Source organism: Oryza brachyantha, chromosome 7 (genome assembly GCF_000231095.2).
Source record: "Oryza brachyantha chromosome 7, ObraRS2, whole genome shotgun sequence".
Classification (NCBI taxonomy): domain Eukaryota; kingdom Viridiplantae; phylum Streptophyta; class Magnoliopsida; order Poales; family Poaceae; genus Oryza; species Oryza brachyantha.
The window spans coordinates 3,491,405-3,512,146 of record NC_023169.2 but is presented as its reverse complement, the minus strand read 5'-3'; the positions used below and the strand labels follow the sequence as shown (position 1 = coordinate 3,512,146).

Sequence of the window (20,742 nt, the reverse complement as noted above, 5' to 3'; positions counted from 1 at the left end):
ATGTGGAAATTTGCTCATAATCTCCCTCTCCGAGTCCCTCCCAAAACTACTACCACCACCAACCTAATAGCAAAATTAACAACTCATACCCCTCGAACTCACATTCCGTTATGGCATATTTAGCAACTTGGGAAAGATGATTGTAAGTTTAGAGTAGAAAATTAATGGTGAAATTAAGATAGAAATTTAACTTTTTAGTCTCGATCCCTTGTTCGTTAACACAGAAGGAGTTGGTTGGGAGTTCATGTGAGAACTGGATTTTAAGTGATGATGAACACAGATTTATCTAGACAATATAAAAGAAGCAATTACCTCCCAACTCAACCCCTCCCTAGGTATTAAAACACAGTTTCTCTCCCAATTCCCAATCCACAACCCTCAGATTCACATGTCTCCTAACCAAACAAAAGAGTAGATAGTCCAATTGCTCTTGACTCCCATTCTCTTCTTAGGGCCTATTTAGAGAGCTTTAGATTCTGAGAAACAGCTGTTTAGTAGCCAGCTTCTAAGAATCTGAAAAATCTTCTAAACTCAGCTTCTGGATTCTTAGTTTATTTTTCAGAATCTGTAACTACAGATCCTCAGAAGCTGTAGACTGTTTGAAGCAACTTCTGGCAGAAACAGCTTTTGGAAAAAGCTGCAGCTGAAAAAAACTACCCCAAACAGGCTCTTAATAACTCCCCAAACACACCTTAAGGTTCTTTATAGTAGATATTGTCAATCAAATATGATTAGCTTCGGGTTGGGAATAGTAATAGCAATATTTCTTGGTTAGTTAAAAAAAATTGGCGCTAACTCGTCCAAATTAATCCCAAACTGCACAATAGTTTTAACACAAATATATATATAAGCTGTACCAAAAGGAGAGTTAAGAGCAGTCTGTTCTTATTTGTATTCTGCATCACCGAAAGGCACCTCAAAATTCATCAAATACAAATGGGCAGCACTGCAGCACACAGAGTTCTGACTTGTTTGAATCCTAAATTCCTACCCAGTACAAATCAAAGTCGTCAGGCACACGGGTGAAATTTTTATGCTGCTGCCAAAAATGCTCGCACTTCAGTTACTGGGGAAAAAACTATAGAAATGTCATTAGGTAGCAACTTTGCTCCTTGGTGTTTATAAGACGTACTGCAGCTTATACAACAATGGATCGCTTCAGATTAAAACCCGCACGGCCTGCTGCAGCCATTAAAACTGATGAAATCCAGGTATGAGAACTGCACGAAAAAGTGAAAACGAGAAGAGAGAATTCCTTATAGCAAGGGGTTTCAAATTGAAGGGCAAATCTCGTTCAGAAGCTGATGGACCAAGTTATGTGGTTGCAGATCATTTCATCATTCCCCAATCGGAAGAATGCATTAAATAGGTAATCTCGAGAGTCCACTACCTCATATAAAGGCAGCAAGCCATCTCATCTCTGAGCCGTTTCCATTTGACAAATAATATATCTTTTTCCACTTCTCTTCTGAAAAATTTTCACGCCGAATGATCTTTTGCCTGGCCAACAAAAAAATTTTGGTTTTTCCATGGTTTCACAAAAGTGAAAATGAAGGTTTAAAAGTCAAGGATAAAACTTGGAAGGTCGTGTAGATGTATGTAAATGCAAGTCATAACAGTATACCTCATATAATAGTGGCAAACCGTCTCAGCTTCATCTACTGTGTACCGTGGAAACATCACACGAGCGTCTGATGGAACATCTGGGAGATCCTGTCGTAGTTTTCCAACTGCAGTTGAATGCGAAAAGGCTCCTACCATCATATCATTGCGTAGCATTGGCCTATAAGCATTGACCTGTTGAAGCAGTAAGTGAAACATTAAATTAAATTAATTAATTATATTCATACCTGTGTGGAAGAATGGATCAAACCAATAAAACCTAAACATATAAGAGGACTACATGCCCACTATAAACAACTGGTGAAAGACAAACATAAAAAAAATTGCTGTGATGTATGATGAGCACAATGACAAATTGAGAATTTTAATTTTGTTTCCCATGTTAGATACATGAGCACATCATAAATGAATTTATAGTAAACTATAACTGTGTATTCCAGATCCATATAAACTACACTGCTACACATCAATTAAAATTTTACAACATACCAACCAAGAAATCTATGAAAAAAGCAAAAAGGCTATACTTCTTTTGCTACTTTCAAAGGAAAATTTTAAAGCAAGAATAAAAGGAAATATTTTGACATGGTGTGCACGCATGGGTGCAACTAACCATTGTAAGCTCTTTTGCATGAATTGGCCGACATGATCTAACAGTCACCGGTTCCTGGAACTCACTGAATGTAAACCAACTATTATACTGCAAGGAAAAAAAATGGATTTGATGAGCATGAAATATAGAGGTCACGGTAGGTATGGCATGGTATGGCCTCAACATTTAACTGTACCTGATCAATGGCAAACAATACGGGCACATCTTTAACAAGTGACAATTCCTTCCTTAAATGAACTACAACACCAACTGCAGCATGTGACTGGGTTATCCCAGTTTGAATGAGATCATACAATGTTGAACCTTCAGGCATTTCCATTGTGTCAGCCCCCTTCATCATTCCAACACCAGCACCTTCCCCCAGGGGAATAGGCTCAAAAATTTGACATGGTAACTGCTGCAAGCGGGTTTCGTTGTACTTCAAGAAATCCTGAAGCATCAGTAGAATCAGATACTGAGTAATAGTTGTTTTAGGCAACAAATTTTTAAAGTACTAAGAGGTTCCTAGCTGCACATCATATTGACTGTTCACAAACAACAAATTTGTTGTCACATAAATAGCCTACTCTCTAACATCAGGCATATTTACTTAATACAAATCTATGCATCCATGAGTAACAAGGAAAGTATGCACAAAACCTAATTGAATATGCATACAATTACAGTCAGTTGTTTTATACTCTGAATCTACTGTTTCCTTTTGCATTATGTTTATGGCTCTGTTTGTTATTGTGCTGACTGCTACATCTACTAATACCTTCTCCACCACTCCCCCTTTGCTTAGATTTGCTCAAGCACACAGATCACCATGACTTCCATGATGCAGTGGAAACTAAAAAAAAAAGACCGTCATACTTCCATGATGTACACAATTATGTTACACTTAGATTTTGCATCTAGTTGATCACCATTATGAAATCACACTGGAAACTAAAAATGCAGAAGGAAGGAGATACCAACACTCTACAAGAAACAAACCATGGAAGAAAAAGCAAGATTGGATGAGAAACGAAAGACTTGACCACTGAAAACAGTTGGATAATTGAACCAGACAATTGAAACATAACTAACGGTCAGCAAAATTTAACTAGCAAATAACTTGACAAGAATAGGAAAAAAATATGAATTAACCAATTAAACTTAACAGAAAATAGCGGAAAGGTGTTGTATTCATCCATGTAATCAAGTCTCTGCAGCCTGTTAGCAAATACTGGGGTGGGGTGAGGAGGGGGGCAATGAATGAAGACATCATCTAGAGGTTAGCACCTGTAAGATCTTTGCAGCCTGTATTGGAGTATCAAAGAGATCATTGTATGTGTTTCTATAGAAGAATCCTCCATGCGTCCAATCCTTCCCTTGTGGAACATAAAAAACTAACCATCCTTCAGTGCGCGCCCAGTGGACAAGCATTGCAAGTGCAATGCTTTTACCACAGCTCCGAGGACCATCTAATACAATTTGTCTTTTGGCATCTGAAGACATGTAAAGCAGGAAACATGGCTGAGAGCTGTTCATAGACCCATATTCTGAATGTAATGGTACCGCAGATATATGCATAAACCAGATCATTATTTTATATCAGATATGCTCATACTATTTAGACAGAAAATTTTAGTAAGGAAAAGAGAAATTCAAATCATTGATGCCCATAAAATAGCATTTATTCTGGACCAAACAGATACTAACCATGCAAATCTCAGAAATATTCAAAGACTTATGCAAGGTAGAACATACAAGAACTGTGCATATCAGGAGTAAAATGATATACAATTTGATATATAAAGAGATCCAATTCATCATATGCAATCTTAACAACCGAAACAAAATCATGCAAGAGTATCAAAACACCTTTGCGTTTGGCTGCAATAGCTGGATCAACAATCCTTCGGAAGTTATCCCGTAGGTCTAGGAAGCTCTCCCTCACCATCACAGCGCACCGTCTCGTCTCCTGAAACTCCTTCATCATCCCGGCTGGCAATCCCTCTGGTAACATAGCTTTCCATTCATCCAAACTGAAAAGGTTCCCATGCCAGAAAGTAACTAAAAAATTAATATCCCAAAATGGTCTTAAGTCTGAAACAGAAATTTTCAAACATACTTTATTACAACCTATGTAGCAGCTTTCTTATCTCTATGAATCAAATGAGATAGTATAGGATATACAAAAACATATTGATGAATTCAGAATATCCTCAACCAGAACTATGAGTGTACTACATCAGTACAAGGTAAAATAACATTATTTAGATAATTAGGTTCAGGAAATGGATGTGAAATGATAATAAAAGTGTCCATACTTGAAAATTCGAGGGAGATTAGGTAACAGCAAAACTCATACTCCACCATTAGATCATACATGAAGCAAAAAAAAAAAAAAGCTAACCATACAAATATAATCCTGTAGAACTACACCTATTTACACTGATACGATAACCAAACCGAACTACACCTATTTACACTGATACGAGAACCAAACCGTGTGCATTCAGTGCATATTGTGGTAAATGGTAACCAATTGTTTGCTACTGCTGCTAAGTAATGTCATTTTCTGACACTTGATGCATAATCTGATATTCACCAAAACCCCATATTGTTGGAATACGATGAAAATTCTAATTTTGAGATTTTTTATTTGGGAAAATAAATAATGAATTAATGTGAGTGGGTCCCATGTGTCATAAGAAGATGAAGAGATAAGGAGAAGGAGAACGTGGCTGCAAAAGGGGATCGTTCTCCTGAGGAGTTCGTTCGTCTTCTCCGTGCGTCTCTCTCTCTCTCTCTGATTCTCTCCGACCTCAACGGCAAGCAAAAAATTTGGAGATTGAGCCTTCCACGCGCACAAGAGATGCAGCCTTGATCCGTTTTTGATTGGTAGCAATCCGCGGATTTGTTGGATCGGTGCTGATTTCTCGTGAAGGATGATTGCACCATGCGGGGATAAAAGGAGGACGTCTCCCACTTTCACAGTGGCAGCTCAACAATTTCTTCCAAGAAAATCACTGGTCAAGAGACTGGCGAGTTTTTCTACTCGAGAGTGTGCTCTTCGGGGTTGCTTCGCTGCAATCTCCCAAGCCTCAGCTCGCCGTTCACCTTGCCACGAACGCCGGGTGTTGGTGTTGTATCTCCAGGAACAGACGCTAGGAGCTCGCGGCAAAGGCGAGGCGATATTGTTCTCTGGGACAGCATCAATCCGACGCGCCTCACCATTTCTCTGAGACAACTACTGTGAGATATTTCTTTTGTGTTCTTCACTTTACTGGCAGCGAATGGTCTAGTCTGGTAGCCTTTGCTATGTTAATTCCTTGATACTTGTGAGCTAAGTATTGTTTGGTATCCTGAATATGCGCGTTTGAGTATGGGTATTTGCAGTAATTTTTGTATGTGCTGCTAGTTTGTGTAGTCTAATCCTCACATTTTCTACTTGGTGATAGTCGTTTATATTCCTGAAAGATTAGTGTGTGTATACATATATGTCCAGGGGATTTATCTCTTTCAATGTACCTAATCTGAATATATGGAGGCCTTTCATATCGGTGTCTTATTTATTTTTTGAATCATATGAAGGATGATTAGAAATATGTTGGGTTGATTATGGCTTTCATAGCGCTGATTACTTATTTACATATTTTTTCCAAGCTGGTTGAGTACTAGATTATGTCTCTATCTTTGTTTGGTTCATGGGGTTCAGAGAGTTCAGTTTATTTGCTTTCTGTCAGCTAGCAGAATTCTGAATTTATTTTCTGAATTAGCCTATTTTTATGTGATTTACAACACATATAAGATCTGATATTCACCAAAACCCCATATAAGATACCAATTTCATATAAAAATCAGCAATTCGAAACAGGAACACGCGCATAATCTCGTTTGAATCCAATCGTGAGAGTAACAGTAAGAGAACAGAGAAGCGGGTACATACGTGAAATCGACGTAGGCATTGGCGTTGCGGTGGGAGAACGACGCGAAGGTGTCGGTGAAGGCGAAAAGCGGGCGGCCGCCGGGCCCGACGTCGAGCGCGGGGTCGTAGGTCGGGGGCAGCGGGTCTGTGGGCAGCTCGAACTCCACATCAAGGTCGTCGGCCCCCGCGCCGCCGCCCTCGAAGTCCCCCGCCGCGCCCTCGTCGGACGCCACCCCGCGCGGGTCCTTGGCCCGGACCTTCCCGCGGTTCGTCGCGGCCCCCGCCGGCTTCCCCCCGCCCTTGGCCTTCGCGTACGACCGGGACGCGAGGAGGAGCGACGCTAGCGCCGCGGGCGGATCGGCTACTCGGGCGGCCGTGGCGCGGGTGCCCACGCCGCCGACCGCCGTGGCGGCGGCGGAGCCGCGGCGGAGGAGGGAGCGGAGGAGCATTCCGGCGGCGGGGTTTAGACGAGGCGGAGGAGAAGGGTTTGGGTTGGTGGTGTTGTGGCCTCGTGCGAGATTCGTGATCAAGTGGATTCGTGCCGGCCCATGCGCCACTCTCTCGCCCCAGGAACGGCCCAGCAAGGAGTCGGGTCGTGCCGGGCCGGCCCTGGTACAATAGAGGCCCATGGGCCAGTTACGGCCCACTATTATCGATGGCCATAAATTCGAAATATGTGGCAGGAAAATAAAGAAAAAAATGGAAGACCAAAGGAAAATTTGAGTAAATAAATATACGGGAAATTATTATAAAATAACGGAAACTAGAAAATATGTGCGGTAAAAAATAAGTAAAATAAGAGAATAGAAAAATCATGAGAAAAATAGGTGGCGGACCGACCCGTGCTGGTGCTTCGATCGGCCATGCCTCTCGCGGCTCATGCACAGTATAGTCGTAGTTATAGCAAAACACAACGTATGCACAGTTTAGTCGTAGTCACGGTCAGTCCTTTCATCATGACACTTTTCTATTAATAAACTAAGAAGTGAGATCTGAAAACTTGTATGGGATTTTTTAATTAAGAAGTATATTAAGGAAAAAGTAGAAAATTCATGAGAAACCAATCATTTCCAGAGTCATTTGCGCTACCAAAAAAATTATCTTTTGAGCTAACGGTACAATTGAGCTACCTTCCGGCCCTAACATAATAATTTTTAAATTTTAAATACCTGAAATAATCTTTTGGATAAAGTACTAGTGATATCTCATCCTTGATTTTAGAGCATAATTTACTGGATTTTTATATTCTATTAAATATTTATGCCACGTTTGTTCCAATTTATATTCACCCCTCCAATAATTTAGGACGGAGCTAGCATGTGGTGTCACACGACACCAACTAATTTATACTAACTCCATTATAAGGGGCTGCTTTTGATGTCATAAAAAAAATCCCATAGACTACCAATAATTTCTTACTCTGTATTTACTTCTATTTGTATTTGATAATATCTATTTTTTCTGTTTAGAGTGTTTATTCCATTTCTATGTTTTTTCTAAAATAATATACAAACACAAATACATTTTGAGCAGTATTTACCTCGCACGCCACTGTCTTGTGGGCCCTTCGTATTCCACTCCGATCCTTCAACGCCAAGGGTTGGCTTTTTGCCCAAAATTTCCCCTCGCGACTCGCGAATCAGCACCGCAGGTCGCGGAGGCCGCCGGAGCTTCGCCGAGGGAAAGCCGCCGCCGAGGAAGAAGGGGGATGTCGTACCTGCTGCCGCACCTGCACTCCGGGTGGGCGGTGGACCAGGCCATCCTCGCCGAGGAGGAGCGCCTCGTCATCATCCGCTTCGGCCACGACTGGGACGAGACCTGCATGCAGGTGAGGTGCCTACTCTCTCCTCTCGTAACCCTAGTAGTAGTAGCCCCTAGCTTTCAGGGGAAGCTAAGTGAGGGTAGGAGTAGTGCGTGCTTGTGCTGCCGCTCATGGTTGGCCTCGATCTGCCGTCGCGATTCCGTGGGCTGGTAGATTGTAGCGGTTGTTTGTGGCTGGCTCTGTCTCTGGCTCTGGCAGAAGAACTGTTGGTAGGGTATGGCAGGAGCCAGGATGGGTGGCTTATAAGATGCGGCGAATTCGCTGCGCTGGTCGGGTTCATTTCGACCAACTGTCCTGGATCAATTACTGAAATTGGGGATCCTGTGCTCCTGAATTCATGAAATCGAGCCCCCTTGTGTGGTGCTGTCGAATACAGCAAGTGGCTAGATTGTAAGGAGCATGGAACACCACTTTAGCACAATGATTTCTACTTTAATCAACTGTTTAGTGATCTTGTTAGTTGCTACGTTAGCGGATGTTCTTTTAAGTGAGTAAATTCCAGTGAGTTTAGGTTTATAGTGGTTTTGGGTCTGTGGGGCATAACCATGGTTTCGATACTCATATCTCCCTGATTTATGCATGATTACTGTCTTAACCTTCCAATTTTCATAAGTTAACATGTTATAGAATGTAGTTCAACATTCTTTTCAAATTAAAAGAGATTTGTTTATCAGCTCTAATGAAAAATCTAATGAAAGTGACAAGTATTTAGGATGCTCATTTCGTCTAAGTAAACCTTATGATTTCACATCAATAACTACTTAGTTAACTAGGTGTAAATGCAACATTCCTCCTTTCTGCCTTACATATTAAACCATGCCTTGGTTTTATCTTCAAATAGCATTCTTAAACTTCTTCCAGCTTTAGAGGCAGAAACCAGTGTCTGGACAAACCGTGAACTGGGCGATCTGTTGTTTGGGTTAGTTTTGCCCTCTTTCAACGATTGTTTTCGTGGACGATTTTCTCTGGTTCTTCAGCTATAGCCGAATTAGCATGAGGCTTGGTTACACCACTGCTTGGAACAGTTGACCTATAGAATTGGTTGCAAGCCCTGTTCTTCTGTAGGGTATAGCTAGCCAGTGCCAACAAGAGCAGTAGGATTTAGGAATTTCTGTCATCCTTAAACTATTTATTCAAGGAAAATACTTCAGGAAAGATTGCTACAGTGTATATATTTATATATTATTATTTACATGTACAATGGATATTTAAAAACTAGCCACTGTGAATGTTTGGGAAATAAGAAATAAACTTTATACTTAAGATATTGATCTGTTTGTGATGAACTAAAAGAGTTATATGCACATTTAGTATCGAAATTTCACACTTCACAAAACTGAAGTATCTATGCATTGCTCAATGAAATTTAATAGGGGATACGCTACACTCTGTACCTTCCATCCTTTTTAAGCGGGGATTGTGTTCAGATAAATGGAGAAATGCTATTTGTTTTGTGAGTGCAACTCCTGTTTTTTTGCAAAGAAAAAATCTATGCTGTAAGCTGTTTATGGTCTTATGGCGTTGCCCACAACCTGCAGGCTGATCTGTTAGTGCCCCTTTGTTTGCAGTAATTTTAAATACTGCTGTATGCTGTAGAATTACCAACTCATGTTCCTGTTTATCTTCTAGATGGATGAGGTGTTGGCTGCAGTAGCCGAGACCATAAAGAACTTTGCTGTCATCTACCTAGTTGACATCACCGAGGTTCCGGACTTCAACACCATGTACGAGCTGTATGATCCATCAACGGTTATGTTCTTTTTCCGAAACAAGCACATCATGATTGATCTTGGGACTGGAAACAACAACAAAATCAACTGGGCCCTGAAGGACAAGCAGGAGTTCATCGACATTGTGGAGACTGTCTACAGGGGTGCTCGGAAGGGCCGGGGTCTGGTGATCGCCCCAAAGGATTACTCCACCAAATACCGATACTGATTACTGTGGCATTTGTGTTTGCCCATTACAGTTTCCAGCCTACCCTGTTTGGTACTCCAAATGGCAGTACTTAGGCACTTTGCCTAACTATGTCTTGGGATTTCATTAGCGTGTGATGCTTGACACGATTGTTGAAAAATGAAAATGATAAAACTACATAAGCGGCATCAATTGAATCAATCAACTGCACAGTATCTGATGTGTGTTGCTGGATGCTGGAACAATTCTTAGGGCTTGTTTGGAGAGCTTTTCCTAGTTGCAGCTTTTTTCAGAAGCTACTTCTGCCAGAAGCTGCCCTAAACGGTCCATAGCTTCATAGCTTCTGAGAATCTATAGTTACAGATTCTGAAAAATGAACTAAGAATACAGAAGCTGGCTATTAAGTAGTTGTTTTTTAAATCTAAAACTCGCCAAACAGCCCCTAGCCTCAGTGTTCGTGGTAGAAACTTTGCTGGTGTCGTGCATGTTGAAAGACGCGGTTGGTTTACCAAAAATTTGGTTGGATCCAATGTTTTAGGCTTGATCCGCGCTCAACTGATCCGGTATTAGTTGCCGCTTACCGGCGAGAATGATTTAAATTAAACAAAATTTTAACGTTGCTGAGATGGATATAAATTTAAATGAAAAATTGCGGTTACCATTAATTAACTGATATGAGTCAAGATCTAGTTACTGCCGACAAGAACATAAATTTAATACAAAATATTACACGTGGGTACTACAATTTACTACTAGTTGATGATATAGAGTACATTAGATATTGGGAGACATGCATTAAAAGTGTTCTAGTTTATGAAAATATGTTTTTTTCTATTTGAGGCCTTATCTTTTCTCTAATTTAAAGAGTGACACGCTCGGTCCGTCCTCCCCTACTCCTTGAGCACCGCAATCAGCCGACATCCCATCCTCCTCGTTCATCGATCCCACATCCTCATCCCTGTCCCCATGGATCGAGGCGACATACCGACAACAACATAGATCGGGGTGATGGTCCAAACAGTGCCACATTTTTGGAGTTTAGTGTTAAAGCAAGATTAATAATATAGCCAACAAGCTGGCTATAAGATTTTTTATAGTTTTTTTTAGCCCATCCATATACTAGTTAGCTCTTTATCTTTAGTACAAAACCCACATGTCACTCTCACAAAGTTTCTTGGTTCATGTGCCCAAGCTGGTTACAAGCTTACAACATGCTTACATTCTCTCTCATCCTCTCTCTCCTTCATATAAGCATATAGCCAGTTTATAACCTGCTATTATACTTGCTCTTAGCGTGACCGACAAACTCCTAGCACCGATGCAGATCAATGTGGCGCAAGACGAGCTATGACATGTGAATCGGCGTGGACCAAGAGGTTGACACCATTATCCTCCTTCTATCATCCTTCACCGGCCTCCGATATGCTCCTGAGAGGTGTAGGTTAGTGTAGATTGTGGTGGCTTTAGCGGTGAGATGAGGTGACACCGGCACGTGCATATCCGGTGGAGACGGGCAGATTAGCAGCATGAGCGGTCTTCTTGATGAAAAACGAAGGGAAATGACAACTTCGAGCATGCTTTGGTGTTTCTCGAGCTAGGGTGAGTTGAGGCCACCATGACCTACGCGATACACGTGGGGTCTCATTATTCCACTTGCCCCCACGCTTCTCTCCTCTATGGATGCGGCATCCAACTTGGTGTTATGAGACCACTTGACACAACCTTGCACGGTGCATGGCTTTAGGGGCCAACATGAAAAAAAAAAGCTAAACTTAAGCCACTTGTAACAGAAGACAAGTTTTTTAGAGATGTGCTCTTAGTCTTTGTGTCAATCACACAGAAACTAAGAGCCTAAGATTGCGATTATACTCCTTTATTTTTTATTTAACGACTTTTATATTTACGTTTAACTATTCATCTTATTCAAAACTTTTATACAGATATGCAAAATTATAAACCGTGCTTAAAGATATTTGATGATAAAATAAATCACAACAAAATAATTAATAGTCATGCATTTTTTAACAAATCAAGCAATCAAACTTAGATTCAAGAATCAATTACTTGAAATGAAAATAAATCAGAGGCAGTAGGCTTAGGGCCTGTTTCTTTCGGCTTAAGATTATTATAATCTAGATTATTGAGTCAGATTATTATAAGCTGGATTGTTATAATCTGTAGTAGAATAAGTTGTGAGTTGTTTATTTCCTAAATTATTATAGCCTAGATTATTGGGTTTGCAAGTTTAAAGAGGGAGTGGGGTGGCATTGTGAGTAATTTTTCACCCAATAAACTAGAAAAAGCTCACCTAAATAAACTTATCAGATTATAATAAGCTGGGATCAACATTATAATAAGCTACTTCAATAAGTTGTCTGTTTCTTTCAGCTTACACCCAATAATCTAGATTATAATAATTCTAAGCTGAAAGAAACATGACTTCTTTAAGCAGGTGGTAAGCTTGTATAGCTTTATTCCAACCTTGAACTCCTGAAGGACTGTGATGCCCTGCAGAATGAAAAACATGGTAAGACTTTCTAGTCTTATCTAAATTTATAATATATAATTTATGTATATGTCTTGATTTATTAGCATTCATATGAATCTAGTCAATTTTAGAAAGTCTTACATCGTAAAACGGAGAATATATATATTATAAGACATGTTACTGTAATTTTGGCTTTGTGTTAGTGTACTTTTCAGATAGACAGGAGTTGGCAAATGTGGGGTCTGGAGTAAGGTCAAATGACAGGTTTGACTAAGGGGGTACACATATTAGTTTTGCTATATATATATATATTATATATATATATATATATAACATCAACGTCAAAATATAGTCATGACAAATCTAGTTTTTTAAATCACATTTTTTTAACCAATGTAGTGAAAACGGTTTTAAAAAATAATATAAAACATATGAGATATTGCTTTTTAAAATTAGGAATACCATATTTTTAGCTCCCTCACACGCAATAATTGTACTGTAACAACGATATAAAGTCTTGATGTTAATGTACTTCTATCGTGATGTTACTGTATTTCTATCATGACGTTACTGCAACTGTGCAACATATATGTTACTACACGTATATCGCGATGTTACTGCACATCTATCACGACGTTACTGCAATTGTGTAGTAATAATACATATATTTTATAGCAACATAACGTTATTACTATATAGGAGCCGCATCATTACTGCACATATAGATATTTTTTAAGATTTTGAAATTTAAACAACTTTATCTCTCAACTCATATATTATTTTTTAAGAACTTTTGTACCATATTGTTTGAAAAAAATGTTCTAAAAAAGTAGACCCCTCATGGGTATGTCTTGACATTGTTACTGCAAACTAATCGTCGTGTTACTGTATTTTTATCGTCGTGTTACTGCACAATTCCTGTGAGATGAGAGGTGAGCTTAGATAGATATGAGAGGAAGCACATAAATGGGTTGACCCCACGGGATTAATCCTTTGACCGGCCTTTAAACAAGGTGGGGATGTTTTTAGGCCTTGAGAGGAGGGTAGGAGGTGGGATGGGTCTTGGGAAGCCTTAGAAGAGTGGGGGTGTAGAATAACTTATACTACTAAGAGAGGTGCACACATTAGTCTTGCTCTCTATATATATTACCTGATTATTTCTTGGCTTTTACGCACACGCTTTTTAACTGCTATATATTTTTTAAAATGTTTTTTATAAGTTTATCATCCCACCATTTTAAAGTAGATTTTAAACTTTATATTAGTTAGTTTCATTATTTATATAATTAAATAGCTATAAAAATTTAAATAATCTTTTATCTTTCACACGGAAAAAGAACGCAGCCGGCCCATAACGGCCCACCTAGCCGTCTTGATCCGCTCTGCCCTTCGATCCCAATTTCCCAACCCCCATCGCGCGACGGCCGACGACGAAGCCCCCCTACTCCCCCTCCCCTTGCCCTAGCCGCCGCCGCCGCCGCCGCCTCCTCGACTCCCTTCTCCACCGCCGCCGCTTCTGCCGGCGACGCCAGCCCCGCTCCCCAGCAAGCTGCCTCCCCTCGTTCAACCACCCGACGGGCGTCCCCCGCTTGCTCCCAAGGCCTTTTCCCCTTCCCCTTCTCCTCCTGCTCGCCGTCGCCTGCGCTTCTCAGGAGACCGGCTCTCGGTTGGTATACCCTCCCCCCTGCTTGGGTGATTGCTGCTTGGGATTGCTTTGGCATGTTGTGCTAGGGTTTAGACCGAACTGGCGAACCCCAAATTATTCGTTTGGTCCGCGGGTGTATGTGTTGATGTAGATCTAGCTGCGAAGATCTTCCCTCTCCAGTAGAAATGAGCGGGTTGCGTAGAGCCGTAATTATCTCGGGAGTTTGTACTAAATTCGCATTTTCCTTGTCTCTAGTGTCTACTTGGAGGATACCAATTGCTCAGTAGCTTTTTTGGTTATATATAGACCTAGATTTGATCCGTGTTTCATGTTTTAGATATTTGGAGATGTATGAGTTATTTTGAGTAAACCTGATTCTGTTTGGTTAATGTGTGTTCAAATGTTGGTTGTTGTGAACTGGTCTAGATTTCTGGACTAAGCATCCTTAGCTAACCTTTTGCGTCATGCTATGTTTCAGTGATCAGTGGTAGGCCTTCATCAACGTTCTTGTGCTATTATGCGATCTTCATGGGCTGACTCAGTTGCGAACGCCGAGGAATCGGCGCCCGCGACTGCTGTTGCTAACGGACCCGTTGCTAATCACGGCAACTCGCGCCTGCCGCGCAGCTCCTACGTTCCTCCGCACCTACGTGGCCACTCGTCTGGTGCCGGTGTCGAGGCCCAAGCAGCTCCAGCGGTGCCGGCACAAGCTGGCACGCTGCCCTCAGCTGCTGCACAGCCTTCTGGCCATCCTGGTGTGGCTGGCGGCCCTGGCTGGGCAGGCATTGTGAATGGTGGTGGCAGTGGCAGCGTGGGTGGTTCTCGCCAGGGCTATGGCGTTGGTAGCGGTAGCCGTGGTGGCGGCGGCACTGGTTGGAACTCCCGCCCTGGGGGTTGGGACCGAAGAGACCGTGAACCAGATCCCTTTGCCAACAGTGACGCTGCAGATGTTGACTTTGAGGGTGAGAACACAGGCATCAATTTTGATGCTTACGAAGACATTCCTGTTGAGACAAGTGGCCATGATGTGCCTCCACCAGTCAACACATTTGCAGCGATTGACTTGGGCGATGCGTTGAATGAGAATATCAGAAGGTGCAAATATGTGAAGCCAACACCAGTGCAGCGTTATGCCATCCCAATCTCCATGGCAGGACGGGATCTCATGGCCTGTGCACAAACAGGGTCTGGAAAGACAGCAGCCTTTTGTTTCCCTATCATCAGTGGAATCATGAAGTCAAGGCCACCTCCCAGGTCACGGGGTTCTAGGACTGCATATCCTCTTGCACTAATCCTATCTCCCACTCGTGAGCTTTCAGTCCAAGTATGTCCAACTGAACATTGTTTTCCTTTTTGTATTATTCCCAGAACTATCGTTATTATTTTGGTTGATTTACCTGCAATATTTCATACCTTAGATCCATGAAGAAGCGAGGAAGTTTGCATACCAGACTGGTGTTAAAGTAGTCGTTGCATATGGAGGAGCACCGATTAATCAGCAGGTTTGTGTCTATTTAGTCTGTGATGTGTTTCTAGTAATGCCTTGTGTTTTGGGTTCTGCATACCTGTGTGGAACATACATTTTATGTCACCAATATGTGGTGCTTTGTGTCCATAGCCCTGAAGACTGCACCTTGTTTCTGCTTTATTGGCATGCCTTAATCTCACATGCATTTACTATGATATATTAATGCATTTACATTGTTGTGGCTTAAATTTTTAATAACACGCCAGGCAAGAAAACTGAATGCTTTAGCAAGTTCACGTGTACAATCTGCTATGATAAAATAGAAAATCAGTTCAAGGCCTTTGTTTGTAAGCATCATAGTCGTACCAGTGAAAAGCAAACCTTGTGGCCTGTCCTTAAGTCTCTGTTAGAAACTTATGATGACATGAACATTACCACTATTTGAAAATTTTAAGTAGCAACAAGCCCAGAATCCATAGTCCAGATAGTGTTGGTAGAGATGCAACATCGTGGTGCTTGTGCAAGAAATGCAGTAATGAAATGAGATTTAGTGTCCATTTGGATCCATCATTTGTAAATGCACGTAGGATTATTATGTATTCCATAGATATTTGAACTGAACTTTAGATGCGCAACTACAATAGCATTTGGCAAAAAAAACTTGGCTAAATCTGTTCCTTTTCTTGTTATCATTCTGTTACTAAAAGGGTTTTTAAATTGGGTTAATAAACTCCAATGTTGATAAAACTTGAGATCCAAGAGGCGAGAGCCAACATACCATGAGTGAAACTAAAGAAAAATGCCATATATGTTGTAAACTACATAAAATAGATACAAATTATTATTTCAATAATGTTAGCGGGGGTTTTAGCAGCAGAACTTGTGACGGGACAAGAAATACAATTATAGTGGGAATACACTAATATTTGAATGCTGGGAAGATTTTTGCCATGTTATTGGGCATTGTGATCTATTGTGTCTTTACTAAGTAAAGTGCATGGTTGTTTTTCTTTTGTAGCTGAGGGAGTTAGAAAGAGGTGTTGAAATCCTTGTGGCGACTCCTGGCCGTTTAATGGATTTATTGGAGAGGGCTAGAGTCTCATTACAGATGATAAAGTATTTAGCTCTTGATGAAGCTGATCGAATGCTTGATATGGGATTTGAGCCTCAGATTCGTAAAATAGTCGAGCAGATGGACATGCCTCCACGTGGAGAGAGGCAGACGATGTTGTTTAGTGCTACATTTCCAAAGGAGATACAGGTTTGCTTCTTTCCTTATCTGGCTTTATACTACTATTCTGTCATATCACTAAATTTGTTTCAGTCTCCTGTTTACTCATGTTTTGTCGTATCACTAATTTTATTTTCTTGGAGTTTTATTCACTTTTAAGCATCCGGTTTTCCATATGCTGTATTTCTTTTCTTAATGAATGTTTGCATATTTTGTTTCACACATGGCTTTTCTGTTATCATATTTCGTCTCCACCATGATCATCAGATTTTCATACAAATAAAACATTGTACTTAATTTCAAAGTGGTTGGATCTATCTTTTAACATGTGGATGCATGTATTATGGTGAGAAAAAGGCACTATTTTTTTCCGCCACAATACATTTGTCTTGAAAAGTGTTTGAACCTACTTAGCAATTTCTGTTTGGTTAGCATTGAAAAAGTACCATGATATTGCAAGCATCAATCATTCCCAAGTTACCATGATTTCTCTTGGGCTGTATATTGTTTCTGGCTTCCTGCATAAAGTTACCAAGATTGGATTATGCTAATAATCCGTTATGAATTTGTTATACAGAGGATGGCTTCAGATTTCCTTGCTGATTACATATTTCTTGCTGTTGGGAGAGTTGGCTCAAGTACTGATTTGATTGTCCAGAGGGTTGAGTTTGTCCTTGAGGCTGACAAAAGAAGCTACCTCATGGACCTTCTTCATGCACAACGGGCAAATGGTACACATGGGAAGGTACTGTGTATGTCAAGTTAGGGATGGCCTTCGGTCGGCTTTAGTTCAACTAAATGAACTAAATTTTATTTTGTAGTGATACTTAATTCATTTTCATTTAGTTGAACTAGAGCTGATTCTAAATTACTCGCGGGCCGTCCCGCGTCTTTCCCTATTTTAACTCTTTGTTATCCTGTCATTTCAACATATAAATTCCTTGGTATTTGTGTATGCGAAACTAGCATAAGTATTCCATTGGTTATTTCTAAAATCACATTATTTTTATACTTGCTAGCACATCTGTAATGATTTATTGTGTTCACTTTGATTATTGCAGCAAGCTCTTACCTTGGTCTTTGTGGAGACAAAGAGGGGAGCTGATGCTCTGGAGAACTGGCTTTGTAACAATTGTTTCCCAGCAACTAGCATTCATGGAGACAGAACACAACAGGTGTGGCATTGCTATGATTTGCTTTCATAGAAAAGTGTATTCTTTTGTGTGTCAGTGCATGGTTGAATCTGTTTAAAGATATTTGAAAATATTATAGTATAGCTGTTCATTAATTTGTTTCACTAGAATTTTTTACAACTTAGCATATCATGTTTGCTTGCGAATTAAGTTATGTAGTGACCTAACACCTCCTTGTTCACTTACTATTGCATGTTTGCTGAAAGAGAGCTCACAATATGTGATGTTGGACTATTATCTTAAGATATCATCTCAAAATATAGTTGTTACTAGTACTGATGAACTTGTGAGTTTAAGTTTTTTAGTTCTTTAAGTTGCTACCGAGCTGTAAATCTCTAATTAAATTGAGTCTGCATTGAAAATGTGATTAGTTGATCACATCATTCAATATAGAATTACAAATTAATACTGAGATACCAGCAGCACATCTTCAGGTAGTACCCTTCTTTTTCTGTAGCTATCCTGGACAACGGGGTAAATACTGATACATCATACTTTGCATGTGCACTGGGGAGATCTTTGCTATAAAACTTCTTCTTTTAAACGATGATGTCTGTATCCCCTTATTCTGGTTTCTGCAAGGTCCGGTTGAACATAGTATCATTTGTTCTCGTGCAGGAAAGAGAATATGCACTGAGATCCTTCAAGAGTGGAGCAACTCCCATCCTCGTGGCAACTGATGTTGCTGCTCGTGGACTGGATATACCTCATGTTGCTCATGTCATTAATTTTGATCTCCCAAATGATATCGATGACTATGTCCATCGGATAGGAAGGACAGGGCGTGCAGGGAAATCTGGTCTGGCAACTGCATTTTTCAACGAGAGCAACACCTCACTGGCACGGTCACTGAGTGAGCTCATGCAGGAGGCTAACCAGGAGGTTCCTCAATGGCTTGAGAGGTATGCTGCCCGTTCATCGTATGGAGGTGGTGGTGGCGGCAGAAACCGCAGATCAGGTGGTGGTGCTAGGTTCGGCGGTCGTGACTTCCGGCGAGACAGGGGCAGCAGTGGTGGAGGGTATGGTGGTGGAGGTGGAGCTTATGGAGGCGGTGGCTATGGTGGTGGCGGCTATGGTGGCGGCAGCAGCTACGGTGGAGGCGGTCAAGGTATATCTAGTGCTTGGGACTGATCCTAGTGAACTAGAGCCATCGTCATGAGAACTGAAATTTGAAACAATCGTGCTCTATTGGCCTCCCTTTGGTGACATGGAAATTTGGAATTGAGTTGACGTGATGATATGGTGTGGAAAACATCGTCTTCATCTTTCTTTCTGTCTGGTTTCAATATTTCCTTTTTTTGTACTGTACTAGGATTGTTTGTGTTCTTATCAGCGAATTGTGAACTCATCTTTTAATGGGGCCTCTTTTTATTAATATCTCCTTTCTGCTGTTTTATTACATATATCTCCTTTGTGCTGTTTCACTTCGTTGCTTTACTGCCTATGTATGTTATTTACCTCTTTCACGTAGCAAATTATATTATATCCACATTGCAAATTTTTCGTGTTTGTTTCCCTTGTAATGCTAAAGCTAAAACATTCAAAGTCATGGTGCTTGCCAAACCGTTCCAGTAATCATAGCAAGAGTTTATTTCTTTTACTATTATATGCTCGCAAAAATTTGAAAAAAAAGATTCCCATGTTTTGAAAAAAAAGTCGTGGAATTATTTTACTACACTTGGCTTAATTAAATAATCCCAAGAATGAACATAAACGTGAAGGAGTTCTGTTTGGGAAGCTAGCTCCATACTGTCAGTGACAACATGCATTTAGGGGCGGAGCAGAAGAAATGAACCGAAACAAAATTTTTCAGGCGCATGTGGGGACAAACCCAAATAATTTTGGTCAATTCCAAACTAATATTAACAGCAGTAAAATAATGCTCGAAAACCCACGAAGCTGATGTTATGGTTGGAGATATATTTTTGATTTAGTGTTATCTTGAGTAGTGACAGTTTCATTTTGCTGCATTTCTCGACTGAGTTGATGTTTACTTGCTTAAATCACAGCAAGTGCTTTCATTTTGAATTAAAATTTGCAGCCCATTAGTGCTTCAATCGTTTGGATATAGAGAGTAAGGTCCATAAACTTTGCCATATTGAGTAGAGCATTTTAGGAAAGTCAGTTATTGCATTTTGTAGAACTTATGTGTTTTATCCTGATTTATCTCAAATACAAAACTTTCTAGAGCTTATGTTTTTTTTTACCATATGGTCCATCTCAAATATAGACATTTACATGCCTTATTTTACCCTTCTTCATTATATAGATTTTTTAAATTACCAATGCGCATGATTATTGCAACCAAAATTTGGCTCATTTATATTAATTTGTCTTTGCACGTGTACCGTGAGTTTATGTAGTTTGATGCTCCCATCGATCTAAATTAGCTAACATTGAATTTCTAAGCACAGTCATAGAAATACCACAGGGAGGGTTTCTAGGTATCAGATCCAAGACCATGTTGTTTGTGGTCTATGGAAATATCAAGATAGTCATGAGCTGCAACTCATGAGAGTTTTTAAACATGTCAATAGAATACCATATGGAGCTGATGAGGACACCATGGCAGCAACTTCACCTTGTTGCTTTTTTTGGTTGGTTACTTTGGTATGATAAAAGATCTTTTAATTCAGGAAGACAAACATTTTCTCATCAAATATGTTCTATAGCGATGCATGGACGTACATCTAGTTTGTAGGAAATTTGATGCATGAATGCAGCCCTTTAAATGGAGTTTTACAGGTGTAAAGCTTAGTTTGGATCGGTTTTTATAATTAAATTGTCACTTTGCAATATCCCAAACCAATGTTTTGACACAATGCTAGTACGTTTTTCTGTAGT

The 20,742-nt window shown here is 40.3% G+C and overlaps 3 protein-coding genes across 5 annotated transcripts; 2 read left to right on the top strand and 1 right to left on the bottom strand.

Moving 5' to 3' along the window:
• Window positions 1–868: 868 nt before the first annotated feature.
• Window positions 869–6,597, bottom strand: LOC102719882. Of its 2 annotated transcripts, none has more exons than XM_040526479.1 (8): window positions 6,156–6,597; window positions 4,085–4,248; window positions 3,503–3,708; window positions 2,412–2,666; window positions 2,237–2,323; window positions 1,625–1,797; window positions 1,391–1,500; window positions 869–1,220 (listed from the first exon to the last, which is right to left on the bottom strand). In XM_040526479.1, the coding sequence occupies exons 1-7, from the start codon at window positions 6,581–6,583 to the stop codon at window positions 1,392–1,394; spliced, it is 1,422 nt and encodes a 473-aa protein (XP_040382413.1). In that variant the 5' UTR covers window positions 6,584–6,597; the 3' UTR covers window positions 869–1,220; window position 1,391. The 2 variants fall into 2 exon arrangements, with proteins under 2 accessions (XP_040382413.1, XP_040382414.1); XM_040526480.1 differs by having other exon boundaries at window positions 869–1,182.
• Window positions 6,598–7,721: 1,124 nt separating this feature from the next.
• On the top strand, window positions 7,722–10,092 carry LOC102709943 (thioredoxin-like protein YLS8). Its single transcript, XM_006657477.3, has 2 exons — window positions 7,722–7,962; window positions 9,586–10,092. Exons 1-2 carry the CDS (start codon window positions 7,843–7,845, stop codon window positions 9,892–9,894), a joined length of 429 nt encoding a protein of 142 aa, XP_006657540.1. The 5' UTR covers window positions 7,722–7,842; the 3' UTR covers window positions 9,895–10,092.
• A 3,720-nt stretch (window positions 10,093–13,812) lies between these two features.
• On the top strand, window positions 13,813–19,287 carry LOC102709661 (DEAD-box ATP-dependent RNA helicase 52B). 2 transcript variants are annotated; one of them, XM_040526071.1, is made up of 7 exons: window positions 13,813–14,027; window positions 14,485–15,330; window positions 15,425–15,508; window positions 16,493–16,735; window positions 17,283–17,450; window positions 17,767–17,880; window positions 18,517–19,287. In XM_040526071.1, exons 2-7 carry the CDS (start codon window positions 14,524–14,526, stop codon window positions 19,027–19,029), a joined length of 1,929 nt encoding a protein of 642 aa, XP_040382005.1. In that variant the 5' UTR covers window positions 13,813–14,027; window positions 14,485–14,523; the 3' UTR covers window positions 19,030–19,287. The 2 variants fall into 2 exon arrangements, with proteins under 2 accessions (XP_040382005.1, XP_040382006.1); XM_040526072.1 differs by having other exon boundaries at window positions 13,813–14,031.
• The last annotated feature ends 1,455 nt before the right edge of the window (window positions 19,288–20,742 follow it).